At 42.7% G+C, this 14,648-nt stretch overlaps 2 protein-coding genes across 4 annotated transcripts in view; one reads left to right on the top strand and one right to left on the bottom strand.

Annotated features, from left to right (window-relative positions):
* The window catches only part of LOC117155789 (cell adhesion molecule Dscam2), a 175,238-nt gene that overhangs the window by 20,455 nt on the left and 140,135 nt on the right, over window positions 1-14,648 (top strand). The window lies entirely within an intron of this gene.
* On the bottom strand, window positions 4,095-7,675 carry LOC117155746 (uncharacterized). Its single transcript, XM_033332035.2, has one exon. The coding sequence runs from the start codon at window positions 7,528-7,530 to the stop codon at window positions 4,144-4,146; it is 3,387 nt and encodes a 1,128-aa protein (XP_033187926.2). The 5' UTR covers window positions 7,531-7,675; the 3' UTR covers window positions 4,095-4,143.

Genomic DNA, 14,648 nt, shown 5'->3' on the forward strand with positions numbered 1-14,648 from the left:
GAAATTGATCGATCTGACGTGCATTGACGTTTGAGTAAATTGAATTATACAAGTTGATGTCGTGCAACGGCAAAACGGTAAAACTTTAATGGGAACGTAAAAGCGGTTGGTTTCGAGTAACTATATAAATAAGAAACGAAAGGAAACGAAAATCATATAAAACAGAACTTAAAGAAATGAAAAATACTTTATTTATGCACACCGTTACGATCGTACGTGTATAAATTATGATAAATAAATTGAAATAAATATATAAAATAATACAAAATGAGAAACAACAAAGGAAGAACTTCCTTATTTCGCAACCTTATATAAAAATATACGATCGATCTTGTATATCAATAAACCATTCAAGGTTAGTTATATCGTGTGTATTCATATTATATATTTATATGTATATGATTCTTTGACTGTGTCGTGTGACTAGAACAGTTTCTGGAATTGTAAATTCTGTCGAAAATGACTAGACGGGCTAAAAATAATTTCTCTAGACGCGCAGAACACTTTATATGAAACGATACGCTTATTAAACACGTATGATCATATAATAGTATAATACAGATCATATATATATATATATAAATATATATATATATATTCATTTATATATTTATGTATATATATATATATATTTATATCATCTTTTTCGTTTAAGTACGAAACGCGCTTAGCCTATGACGTACTTACTTAATTTTTCAGTATATATAATCAATATATATATTATATATTATATATACATATATATTAAATATATTTCGTGTTTCTATCATTTTGATTTAAACGGGTAAAATTTGATTTTGCGCTCAATTATGTTAGTCAAGGCAATACTCGTTTCAGGACACGCCGCTTGCAGTGAAATTTCATGATCCCGATGGCTAGGATCGTCATGATTTTCTTTCCGTACACGTTGACAAGGGTCGGTGAGTTTCCATGAAATTCCGTGAATTTCTATTAAAAATGGAACGAAAAAGGAAAGCTGTTCTACACAATGAACCGTGATATTTTATCGCGTAATCATTCGTACGTGGCGATATAAATTGCAAGCAGCACGTGAAAAACCATGACGCCCCCGGCGTTGCTCTCGATTTATTATCGACTGCGAGTCGTTACAATAATTAAAATCTACGACCCTCGTTGCCGCGCACGGGCCATTAAGTGCACAATACGCATAGTTCCATGGGATGCAATTAAGAGGGTACCGATTTACATGGACGCGCGCGTTTTGCATGTCACCGTTCGTCCGTGGGGTGAGAAAAATGGTGAAAGGGAGAGAGGAAGGACAGGATACGTGCTATCCACCCTCCTCCCCCTTCGTTTGGCTCGTTTCTGTCGGACTTTTTCGGAAAAATCCCGGCCAAGGTCACGACCTTTCTCCTACATGACCTTCACACAAGGGGACCAGATGTGAGACCGTTTGCCCGGACCCAACTCGCCATCTCGACAATGCCACTAAAAATTCTCTCCGTCTTTTTTCCTCTTTTTCTCTGATCGCCGGCTCTTCTAATTTCCGTACCCCTCATCTATACATTTCGTTCGTTCTTTCTCTCTTCTTCTCTCAATAGATTCGTAATGGCCGATTCCTCCTCTGGCTTCCCCTAAAATATGTTAATGCACGCGTGCGCGCATACTAATTCAGGCGTATTTTCGCCGGAAAACCCAGACGTGTCCTATTAAATGACGCGGTTCTCGAATTTCAGCTGTCCCAGGGAAATTTTTATGGGTGCTGAGACAAAGGTCGGTCGAGACTACCGTTTTTGCTTCCGATGTGCCATAAATCTAGATCGCGCGGAACGCGTTCTGGCCTGATGACCGTTCGCGTTTATCGAATCGCCACTGGATACCGTCTTTTGTTCGTGTCGATATACGTATATTCAATGGCTGTCCGGTTCGTCTCGCGGTCGATACAGTCGGATTTACACTGTTTCGCTTTAAAGGAACACGGCGAACGAACGCTGCTTTCATCCTGGTTTTCGTTCGCCGATGAAACCAAAATGAAATAATGTAAGTCGGATTAAACTATCGGGCGCTGTTCGAAATTTCCCTCCGAATTAACGTGCGTATGTCGTTCAATGGATATAAGGAAGTCGCCGAAACGAGCCGCGTTATTATTCCATAATCCAGGGTTAACAATGCGTAGGCGTGCGTCGGAGGCGGAAACGTAACGCGCCTGTTTGTTGATCGAAGGGACCCCACCGGTGGAAAGAATGCATTTTGGGAGGTGAGGTGAGTTCGGAACGGCTGCACGCCTGGCTATCCACTGGTCACACTGTAAAACCAGCTGTCTTTTACAACGTTTCGATCGAACGTTTGCTGACCGTTAACCGTGAAAGAATTGGAAACACGGTTAAAAATACTGTCCGATCAATCATGTAATCTTCTTGCATCTGTGCGTCTTTTTTTTTTTACTTTTTTATGCTATGTACTTTTTAAAAATTTTAGATATTTTTAAATTTTGTATATATCTTTCTATATTGAAATTTAAATAACACGCGACCATATCGAAGAGCGCTATAACCGGTGAGGTCAGTCGTCGCGGATAAGAGTGGTACGATTACACGCACGGTAAAGAGAAAGAGGAAACTGCCATTACGAGATCGAGAGGATTATCGTGGTACGAATTGTTCTCTGTATATACGGACGACAGAAATAAACGACATCACATCGTGGACACTCGAATCGTGTCCAACTTCTATTCGACTCTTATATATGGCGATAACGAAATTTTGATTCTCAGTTTCTTCAGCTGCAAGGCACGAGGTTGAAACATCATTTCGGAAAGGAACTTTACGTTTCCGACATCGTTGGGGCAACGTTTGCTATTTCTTGTAAACGACTAGACTATGTAAGATCTTACTGTTTAAATAGTTTAGATAGATAATCAGAGAGGCGCATACAGTTTTAATCGTTTAAAATTTAAAGAAACGGGTATCGTACAGTCGAATATCTCTCGAGTGGTCGTTTTGTCCCTTCCGAAAACGGGAAGAGATCGATTGGCGTATATTTGATATCCGCGGTTTGCGAAACGTTATATCGATATATTTATTTTAATTCTATGTAATGCGTTGGCTGTGTATACGATTGTACTTTTTGTTGCGGGTTATACTGTGTCGACCCTGAGTTGATTGGCTTTCACTGCTCGTTGATACTTAAATATCGTAACCGTAGATTTAATCATGCTTGCCTCACAGTTACCGTAATTACGCTTCTTTCGTCCTCCTTTTTTGTCCTTACCTCTTTTTCCTCACGTTATTCATCATATTTTAACGCGTCTACATATAAATACTTCTATAAATCTTCTTCCCTACCTTTCAACTTTGCTTATACATATATGTATATATATATATATATTTATATATAAAATATTGACTAGCACGATCGCGAAAAATGAAAAACCACCGGTATATCGATACAGTTATGTATTAACGACGCCCGAACATCGAGATGGCGTCGTGTAATTCTTTCGTTTCCTTCTCTATCTTGTATCGCTCGTAATTGCTGGACTTGAGCAAAAAGCAAAATTGCGGCATTACGAGAATAATTAAAACGAACAAAGGAGGCTGTTGTTCGAAAGATTAGACACGATCTAGTATACTCTCTTCGGAGGTCGGTCACATTTAAAATAGGAACTTTTTTCGATCACACGTTCGTGTCAGTTATACAATTATATTATGTACAATAAAACGTTCCCGAATTGGAACAGTATAACAACGTGGCTTTCAAACGCGGGTTCCCTTTTCTCATTCTGTTCTTTGAAAGAAACAGAATCCGGGAATTTTGATAAATACTCTGTACATATGTGTGCGATATACGTCGTGACAAGAGTCATCGAACAAGCGAAAAAAATAGGCCAATACGCGGACGCATTTTTTAGATCCTCGTTCACTGCACGAGAAAAGCGTAGGATGAAAATTCGTCGGCAAATACCCAGGAAATATATGTAGTGAATCGTTTTCACCAAGATAGTACGCGTACGCTAAACGATGAATGAGTTGAACCCTCGACGAGCCACGTATATGAAAAATATATAAACTTTCGCTAACTATTTTCTTACACTTTACGTAGGAACTGATAACACGTGCTCAAATCGCAGACGTAGAAACAAGTTGTAAAATCCATAGGAGTAGATGCGAAGAAGGAAGAGTTTCAAGCAGGACTGAGGGTGAAGGATGCAGTGAGCGCGTTGTTGATTCGCGATTTAACCGGCAGATAGACCAAAGCCGGCGCGAACCGTTTCTCCGAGCTGGATTCCTCTCCAGCTTGCATCGTGTCCTGTTCCTCGATTAAAAATGGTTGCATGATCGTTTTGTCAGGATTGGAATTCATATCCTGTGGCGTTGCGTAGCAAGCTGGTACCTTATGTTTGTTGGCAACGTCTTTCAAAGTTCTGCTAAGCTCGGCGAGCACGCTATCGGTAGGATCGCTGATCGTTTTGTGATCTTTTCTCACGTGCTTCTTAATTCTGTTTAAATTGGTCGTCGCGTAACCGCACTGTGCGCACTTATATACACCATGAGGAGTAACTTGGACCGCTGTTTCGTCCTGTTGTTTGTTTCTCATCGGTTCGGGAATATTTTGATTGGTGGTAACTTGTGGACTGTTCCTCGTATGCTCCTCCTTCGCTTCCAGATCGAGTTTCTCTTTGGCCTCGTTCAATTTCTCCGCGTCTAGACCTAAATTATTAAGCACAGGGGGTTGAAAATGAGGCAGCAACGTGGGAAATTGGTGCGACGTGAGGAGATGCTGATGCAACATTTCCGGCTGATGGAAACCTTGGGAGCAAATCGGACATTGAAGCGATTTCTCTCCTTCGTTGTCACGGGAATTCACGTGAGACCTCTCGTGCAGGAAGAGAAAGGGTAACACGGTGGTCGTGAAATTGCAATAGGAACAGCGATAGCTTTTCAACTGTTGATCTTCGGAGGATGACCCCAGTAAATTTGACAGAACTTGATTACCCAAACCAGTGTAGTCGGCAGACTTGATTTGCTGTGAGATTTCAAATCCATTCGGTATCTTCAAATTCGAGCTCTGTTGAGGGTTCTTCGATATTACATTCGCCGTTCTATTGCCCGATTTCGGCGTTGTTTGGTATTGTTGCTCCATCTCGCGCCATTTATCGATGCCTGTTTTCCCATGATCACTCATCAGATGAGCCTTTAACCACTTTATACTACGGAACCTTCTGCTACAGATTGGACAGACCTCTGTAAAGTGGGTGAAATATCTGTGACTCAGATCACCGAGTTGCTCCGGCTTCAAAGCAGCATCGTCCGCGTTTGATGCCTCGTGGGTCTCTTGCTTTACCGAACTGGGAGTATTTTCGTCGACTATGCCATGAGTGTTGTGCTTGTGAACGCGTAAAAAGTATTTGCTGCACAGCTCCTTGTTGCAAATGTTGCATATCACGCCACCGATCTGGGCTCCATTTTCAATCTCAATACCGTGCATTCTTTGCATATGCGTCTTCATGAAGTACTTATTGCATAATTCCTTGTTGCATATCTCGCAATAGCTCGACGTTGGCGTCATCGATGTTACCTTTCTCTCGGTTGGAGTTTGGCTGGTCGAATTCGAATTGGTCGTTGTCGCTGTGGTTGTAGGAGTTTGAGGAATGGTATTCGAAACCGCTGGTTGATGTTCGTCGGCGATATGTTTCCTGAGAGCGTCCTGACTCGCGTAATCTTTTCCACATAGGGCGCAGAACGCTGAGGTTGTAGTTAAGGGTGACTTTTCTTGCGGCGAGGATGTTGAATCTTCTTGGATGGCGCCGTGTTCCGTTATCATATGAATATGCAACGTTGCTCTGGTCTCGCATTCTTTTCCGCACACGTTGCACGATAATCCCTTGGTAGGCTTGAGTCCGTTCAGTTGCAACAGCATCGTCTGCAATTTTTGAAGATCCTCCGAGATCGAATCGTTCCGTTGATCGGATATATCTAGCTCGCAATCTTGCCTAGGCGATTGTTGTTCCTCGCTCTCGTGCATCTTCCGACAGTGAGCTTGATACAGGTCAATCGTCTGGAAACGTATACCACATAGCTTGCACTCGTAATCGTCGACGACTCGATCGTTCGATTCCGTGCTACCAGGATTCTCCGTCACGATCAGATTTAACGGACTGGTCTGCACTTGATGCCAACTGGCCGCTGTCCCTGGATTGCTAGGCGATCTTTCGTTGTCCTGAACGATGATACCGTGCCTCTTCATTTTATGAGTCCGTAGGAAGTACTTATTACAGTACTCTTTACAACATATCTCGCAAAACGCTTCTGGATTTATAACCCCTAAACGACGAAGTCGATCGGCGCTGAAACCAGACTCTCGTGCCTGTTGAATCGATTGAGGCGATAGATGTCTGGGTGCTGGTACGAACGTTGCATCCTCTTGTTCTATCCCGTATTCTTGCTTAAACAACGTTTCCATACCGCCGAGACTATCCCTCGACGTATCCCTGTCCTCTTCGTTTTGCGACAAATTGATCTGAGACTCTTGCGACTGATCCAATAATTCAACGTGCATCTTTTGCTTGTGTTTACGCATCGATTCCTCGTTTTTGAAACGTTTCTGACAGAGATCACACGCGACGGTCGGTGTAGGTGGTGTCGCGGGCAGTTCTAGCTTAACCATGTTACTAGGATAGTTGGTAGGGAACAATGGTCCTGGAATGCTATTGTCGACGGTGCTGGGTCCCGGTGAATCGACGTAGATACCGTGCTTGTTCGCTTTGTGTGTCTTGAGGAAATACTTGTTGCAGAACTCTTTATTGCACAGATCACAGTACGCGTCCGGATTAAAGATCCTGACCGGCGTTGGTCCCAACGAGGGCCTGGCGATAGAACCGGAGTCCGTCAATGGGAACGCGGGCATAGGTAAATACTGCGCCAAGGCGCCAGGAAAGCCAGAAAGGATTTGCAAGTGGTTGGGTAACGGTGGAATTTGACTCGCTGGCCCGGGCCAGGATTCTTCGTTCTGCGTCTGCATTTGTGCTTGCGATTGCACGTGTTGCCCGGTGGCTAGCCAGTTTATCGCGAAGTTTTTTACGCTAAGCAAATTAACGGGATTCTCGGATTGGTCCTGTTGCTGAGACGGTTCTTGTTTGATCACGGAATTCGGAGATCTACTTTGACTTTGTTCCGAAATCTGATTCGCGGAACCGTGCTCATTGTCGAGGTGAACGTTCAACGTTTCCTTGCTATCGAAAAACTGACTACAATATTTGCAACGGAATTCGTTATTCAGGTTCTCGTCTCTTATCGATGATTGACTCGGTATGGGTGATTGCGACGACAGCTTACCTTCGCTGTCCTCGTCCTCTTCCTCGTCCTCGTTCGATTCTTCGTGCACACCGGGCATTAACGTCGAGGAGAATCTCACGGGCGTCGTTTGTTTTCGTCTCTTCTTCGGCCCTGTTGAATCCGCGTCGAAACGAAGACGTTTCCTCGCGTCGCGTTCTCCGCAACTCGATCCGTCGCTGTCCAATTCCGTCAATTCCGATATCGTCGTCGTCTCATGCGCCATCGTCGAGGACATTTTGCTTGGTCGTGACAGGCCCAATCTCGTACCAGCTTATCGATTACTCGTCGCCCTGTTAAACAAAAATCAAACCGCCCCCCCCTCTCGTTGTTATTGTTATTTGCATTCACGCAGTCTTGGCAATATTGTTCAAACGTCGTCGTATTTTTCTATCGTTGAACTGGTAACACGAATAATTAAAAAATGCGAAATCGAACGAGGTCCCGCTAATATATACGGTGATATCGATGAATTCATCCATATTTCTGGTTTTATTCCGTGGGTTCGTTTCTATATGTACTATCGTGATTGCAGTTGGATGATATATATGGATGAAAATAGAATCGTCTAACGAGTGGCAGAGAAAGAAATACACACGAGTTATAGGCCTTTACCTCGATGAGACACCCTATACGCGAATGGACACAGCTAGAAAAGGGAGACGTTTGGGGAACCTACTATATGACTCATATGTGCGCCCATACTTTAGGGCTGAATTCAGAGGATAGTACGAATATGCATTTCAGAAGCTCCGTAATTACTAATTGAAGTTGACAGACCCATGCCTCCTGTCACGAAATAATGGTCAGGTCATTGAACTGTGCCAGTTTCTGGCTAGTGGTAATGCTCGCGACGAGGGACAACATCGAAACGAGATTAGACGAAAATAAAGAGAATTAAACGATCATAGTACGAAAGTTATAGTAAGAGGAAAAAAAGGAGAAAAAATTAGAAAAGAAGAAAAAAATATGTCAAAATTAGTATTAAAATTTTCTTACCAATATAAAAATGGATTCTTCGTAAAAGATTAAACGCCACCGATTGAAATCGTCCGAGAAACATCTTTCTCTAGAAACCATCCAATAAACATCGCTGAATGTAAATAAAACGGCACCGAAACAATACAATTCCATTGAGTATCACGTGGAACTTTATCGCGCATTTTTATCGGAGAAATCGCACGTAAACGGCACTTTCTTGTTGAAACTACACATAGTCACACGTTCGCGCGACGAACAATCGTTTTCGCTGTCTCTCTTTTAAAGACGTCAAGAATGCTGGAAAGACGTTATTGGCACGTGGCATCAAGGAGGGTAGGTAAACCGTGGGGTTACCTCAGGATGGTGTTGGTCAAACGAGCCCTCGAAAGAACGAGCCACTCGATATAAATTTTACGATTTCTACGGAACGTCTCGACCAAACGAGGGGTTAGGAGGAGGGTATTTTTACTCAAGGATATTCGTTCGATCGTGCTGAAACTGTTTGGAGGGATCAAATTGGACTGAAGTTAAGAGACGAGTAAACGAGGGAAACATGGTGAATTCATGAAAAGAGGCAAAAGGAACAGCTGCCCATGCTACTACGTATGCTCTCGATAGGAAGATCTTTAAAGATCTCGAAGAGGTGTTAATCTATGGTGTTCGCCACGCTTACGCCTCTGTGAACTCTCTCAGATTACTGTTAGGTGCAGACACGGTGCCCTATGAAGGGGATGTCACATCGTTCTCGTCCCTACCACCTTCAGAGAACTGTCACACAAATATCCCCCACCATTCTAACGAAGCATCGTTTGCTACATTCCCCAAACAGATGATTTTCGAACTGTTTCGATCGATTCCGCTCCGATTCGCGGATCAAAGGCCAATCACGTTCCATCGAAGAATTCGACGATTCAATAAAAAGGTGCTTTACGCTTATGTCATTATCCTGAAGATTTCGCTTTAATCTTTGAGTTACGTTTACGTATAATAGGATGTGATTTATTCTTTGTCACGTCTGAATCTTTTTACATCTAATAATTTGATATTCTTATCTTTTAATTTGTGGCCTTCAAAATTTTATTTTATATCTATTACGGTAATACAATTACAGTAATTCGGGAATAATAAATATTATTTGCGATCGTCGTCTCTAGGGTTGATGGTAAAAGTTCAGATACATATATCGAACCTTCGAATCGACTACGACGTAGGATCGTTGTTCGAAATTTGGGCGGCCGCCTGTCAGCCTACAGAAATTGGATTACGCGGGGCTTGAAAAACAAGCTGAGATAGAGAAGCGGAGGGTTGCGAAGCAGAACCCGCATTTCTGCGTAACATTTGACGGATTTTCGAAAAATACGCGTAAATACGCCCGTATGGTACGTCGGTGCCCCACTATATCGTGGAAAAGCCTTTGCACCGTTTCTAGCCAAAATTGGATGAATGACATCGAACGAACGGGAAGGTTAGGGGAACGAGGGGAATTTCATAGTTCTCGAAAGGGTGTTGAGAAAAACATGTTGTTAAAGAGTGGAAAGCACAAAAAGGGGAGAGAAGGAAATAACAATCGCGCGTTTTTGATACGAAGGGGCAGCTAGTGAAAGAGGTATTATCGTGGATGCACGTATTCTGCATATGCCTTTCTTCTGTTGCGATTCGCTGAAATCGTTTCATAGCGTTGTTGCGTGGGCGTGTTACACGCGGTAAACAACGTTTTAACTTGACAGAATAACGATGCTGCGACAACATATGCCGCATGTAGCGTACGCGGATGCGTGGTAGTCGCAGCTGACTCTTTACCGACTCGTGAAACGATGGTACGATAAATTATGCGTTTTCGGTGAGGGTTTGCACGGTAATTAATATTGAATGCGATGAATCGATATGATTCGACGAAGCAGCCTATACGAGATTGTTCGGTTAGGATGCTCGATACGTCCCTTCGTATTTTATTATATCTGTTTAACCTGTTTTCGTCGTAATTCGTTTATTGGAAATATACGAGTATGAAGGAAAAAGAAAAAATGAGCGATATAAGTATATATGGAGATACGCGAGATAAGATTATTCTCGCGGTGATCATTGAACTTTTAAAGACAAACCGAACATGAACGTCAATAGAAACTGGAATTTCTAGAATCGATAAGATGACGAGGAGGGTAAATTATGGAAGTATCGCGTTGGGTCGTTCGACCATCTCGATTCTCCTAGTGGAAAAAGAAAAGCTCGCGAAGTTTTTGCCTTGGTCGTCGCGTACGTGTGCCCGTTCGAACGGTAACCTGCGTGTGTGCGCGTGAGTGCGTTTATATGTGATTTCAGTAGAGGCCTATTGATCGAGCAGCGAACTTCACTGGTCCGCACACGCGCATAAGTCTGTCCGTAAACAAGACAAATATCATCGCGCCAGTACTGAAAATCTATCCACCCACCCACTCCTCTTTTCTTTAAACATCTAGCACGCTTCGTCTCTCCACTTCGACCTTCTTACGTGATTGACGTCTCTGTAATTGCGATTCACTGACATTCATCCGAACTAGTTGCATTTTGCTTCTAAACTTTCAATAAGGAAATGAATTTGTAAAGAGACACGTAGTTTCATTATACTGTTCAATGAATTACTTCAATTGCACTCATTTAAACTTTTGCAATGTATTTCGTAAAAAATTTGCTTTTTCTTCTCTTCTCAAAGATTCGCCTCCAAAAATAAAAAAAAAAGAGTTGTTGGCGTGTTCTAAATTGAAAATACGTAAACGAAATTTAAAAATATATGGACGCGGTTGAGTAGGACATTTTCTCTTAAACTCTCTTTTTCTCTTTCTCTTTTCTCTTTTTCTCATTGCAAGTTAGAAGATAGAAGTATTGTTAAAAAAGGGTTAAACGCGTTCACGTGTTCGAGCTACATTAACTGAGTGACATGTTATATTCGTATCTGAAATAAGTATGTAAAAGGTGCGTTTCACATAAAGGTGGGGATCGCGGAAAGTTGGATCTGCGCAATGCGTGTCGTCAGATGAACCACGTGGAGTATTCGCATGCAAAAGACGTCGGCGGATATCGGACGGCCTCTTAGTCTTCGTCGAATGGGCAACGGTGTAGCGTCGTTTTTAGAAATTCCACGTTCGAAGTTACTATTTTGTTCTTTTTATTTAGACATTGATAATCTTAGTGAAGTAATCGCACGGGTTTCTACGATCCTTAAGCTGTTTCATGGATGACAAATCGCTGTAAAAATCGCGAAGGTCGAACGTAAGAATGTACACGATGAGTTGCGCACACTGTTGCACACGCGAAGTTTATTTTTCCGTGGAATAACAGATGGAATGGGAAGAATTTTTCATCTTTGATTCTTTCGTAAAAGATAAGCAATACTCGTATCGGTGACGATAGCCGGAAAAATTGCATGATAATCCATTACAGTAGCCATTCGATTTATTAAAGATACACGATTTCAAGGAAATTTAGAACGTCTTCGTTAAGTACTTACCGTAATCAGAAGCAATTTGCCCACGTAAAAGAATTCAAAATGTTCACGATTGATTGGTTTCTTGCCATTATCCATTTCTTAATTATAGTGATACGACGATGAATCCTTTTTAATAAACGAGGCACGAGCTTGCGACTGATAACGGCGACGATAACGACGATAACATCACTTTATTCACTGCGCACTGAAACACGAGAAAAACAATAGGGAACGTTTAAAGTGTTGTCTCAAAGGCGTAATCCGAGATTAAGAATTTTCAAAATAGATGGGGTGAAAAAAACGACGTTAGCGAGGAATTACGAGAGACGACGATTGCCTGCTGGTCTCTCTACTTACTATTGTTTTGGCCATCGTGCCACGATGGCGGCCATACTTGATATGAGAAAGTATCCCCCACATTGTCCACGGCCATCTACTAATTCCCCCATACACCCCCGCGCTGATTCAACCCCCATCCCCGCTACCGCCTCCATACCCTAGCTTCTAGTCCCCCCAGTGAACTCACCCCTTACTCCCTGCTACCCTCTTTCAAAGTCAGGGACGACGTCTTCTTAAGCTCTTGTTGGCTCCTTACGCCTTCTTCATCTTATTTCTTCTTGCTACAAGATTTAAGCTTTCGCTTGTAAGATCAATGTTCTTTCATAGAATTTTTCTATGACGAACGTTTCTGTTTTATCGGCATCTTGATGCGAAATTAACGTTAAGATTAGATCAACGATCCACATTGCACGCATCTTTGTGCGATATAACGTTCACGTTATTCAGAAATTTCATTGTCATTCTCCATCGTGGAAGATGAAAAGATAAATTTCACGAATACGTAAGAAAACGGAGGGTATTTGGAGGAAGGTATCCGTCACTGAGAACTTTTCTTCGTTAAGGCACTTCCTCCTCTCTCAGACTCGCGCACCTGCACACACGTGCGTTAAAAAAGGTGCCTACCCACATGATCGCGCTCACCCACAGACGCGAACATATCCGCGCGTCTCTAAGCTATCACCGTCCTCCTCGCGACTCAGCACGAGCAGTCTTTTACCCCAGTTCACAGTCCTTCCTGCACCCCGAAGGTGGGCTTGGTGAGGGTAAAGGGTCCGAAAGAGAAGGGAGACGAAAGGGAAGAAAAGGGAAGAAAGCGAAGCGGAAAGAGAAAGTGAAGGAAAGCGGCGAAGGGCGAGGGGAAAGGGAAGGCCGCGTGGGGTGGCATTTTTACTGGTCACTCGGAATTCGGTTCTCCCACTACGCGGAATCAGATGACTCTCCCTTCAACCCCTCTGAACTTTCCATCTGCCTCGACCCTGTGTCACCCCACTTCAAGCTCCAACCCAGCGACTACCCTCACGCAGCAAATTAGTTTAGCCTCACGGACAAGTCCGGCTGGGTACGAGCCTCCTCTTAGGAGTTTCCTTCCATTCCACGGGAAATGACGCGCAGAATCTCGTGAGAGACACTCGCACCTACACGAGAGATATTTTTTCGAAAAGTACTCAAGGGAGCTCGTTCGATGACGAGCTGATGTTTTTTCTCCATTCTTCCCGCACTGCTGTCTCGATATTTTATTGCTGGATTTCAAAAACGAGAATTACGCTCTGAAAGAAAACGAACAATAGCCATTAGTTCTATTTGTAAATACATATTTCTAACTAATCAAATATTTATGCGATTTTTATTCGTTCTATCTTACGTTGAAGCTACACAAAACGTTACGTTAGTTTTAAAGAGCGATCAAAAGGAAAGTTCTTAAAGAAAAGGACAATATTCATTAGCTTTATTGCTAAATATTGGCTTGGCAACTAAGTGATTGCGGATTTTGTCAATACCATCTAATGTCAAAATCCGCAATCACTTAGTTGCCAACCCAATATGTATCTCCAATGAGTAAAATCATTACGCGATTTCTATTTCTTCTGTTCTACGTTAATGTTACATAAAACGTTACGTTCGTTTTGAAAAGGCGATCAAAAATAGAGCTCAACAAGTGTAACGCTTGTATGATAATCCATCACACGCAGTTGGGCTAGATGCGAATAATTTATTGAAACAAGTTGCACTTATCGTGGGTTATAAACATTCATGCGCGCATCGCGTTTGACCACGCGCGTCCTTTCCTCTTCCTGAGTGAAACTACTCTGTCGGACACACGATTTACCTTCCAGTATGACCGGGTGCCGTTTTCCTCACAATTTAATCGTGCCCCATCGCGTTCACGGCACGTGTCTAATTGCGGCGCACCTGTCTCGCTGGATGCTTTCTTTCTTTACCGATCAAAAATCGACAGGATAGTCGAGATCGTGAATAATTTAAAGGATAAATTAGAGCGGCTGGCCAATAACATCCAAGCGTACGCTAGGGTGTTCCGCTTTTGCGGTTGCATACTTGTCACGCGATTTCGGTGCGGTATTGATAATGATAATGAAGTTGCGTCCGTTCGTATTCGCTGCTCGAAATTAATGATATTACTCGAGGAACTTTGCGAGACGTAGACCAATAATTTCGAATCGCATGATGCATTTCAATTGGCAGTCCGCGCCTGTTTCTGCCGGTGCTCGCTTTCCCATCCTGCGATCTACTTCTGTTATTCATAGTTGTTACAGCGAACTATAGACCGGTAATCGTATAGTCGCTTTTGCACAACCATGGAAAAGGGAGGAAAAAAGATGGTCCCTTTGTAAAATTCCCGTGCATTGGATAGTAAAGTGCCACTTATCGATGCATCTAGATTCGACAACGAATTGCTCTTTGTTCGAAGCGCTCGATAGCGAAGGAGATTCCGGTGCAAATTAGTACGGTGAAAATTAGCCGGCGGATATGTTTCTCGAGCATGCGTGCGATTCTACATACTCTTTGGTCTGATTCTCTTTCACGTCATTTTTCTCGTTCCTCCCTCTTGAATA

The sequence above is a fragment of the Bombus vancouverensis genome, chromosome 6 (assembly GCF_051014615.1).
Source record: "Bombus vancouverensis nearcticus chromosome 6, iyBomVanc1_principal, whole genome shotgun sequence".
Classification (NCBI taxonomy): domain Eukaryota; kingdom Metazoa; phylum Arthropoda; class Insecta; order Hymenoptera; family Apidae; genus Bombus; species Bombus vancouverensis.

What these genes read in the sequence shown, in the direction of transcription:
- LOC117155746 (XM_033332035.2), bottom strand. Translation starts at nt 7,530, where the DNA reads ATGTCCTCGACGATGGCGCATGAGACGACGACGATATCGGAATTGACG.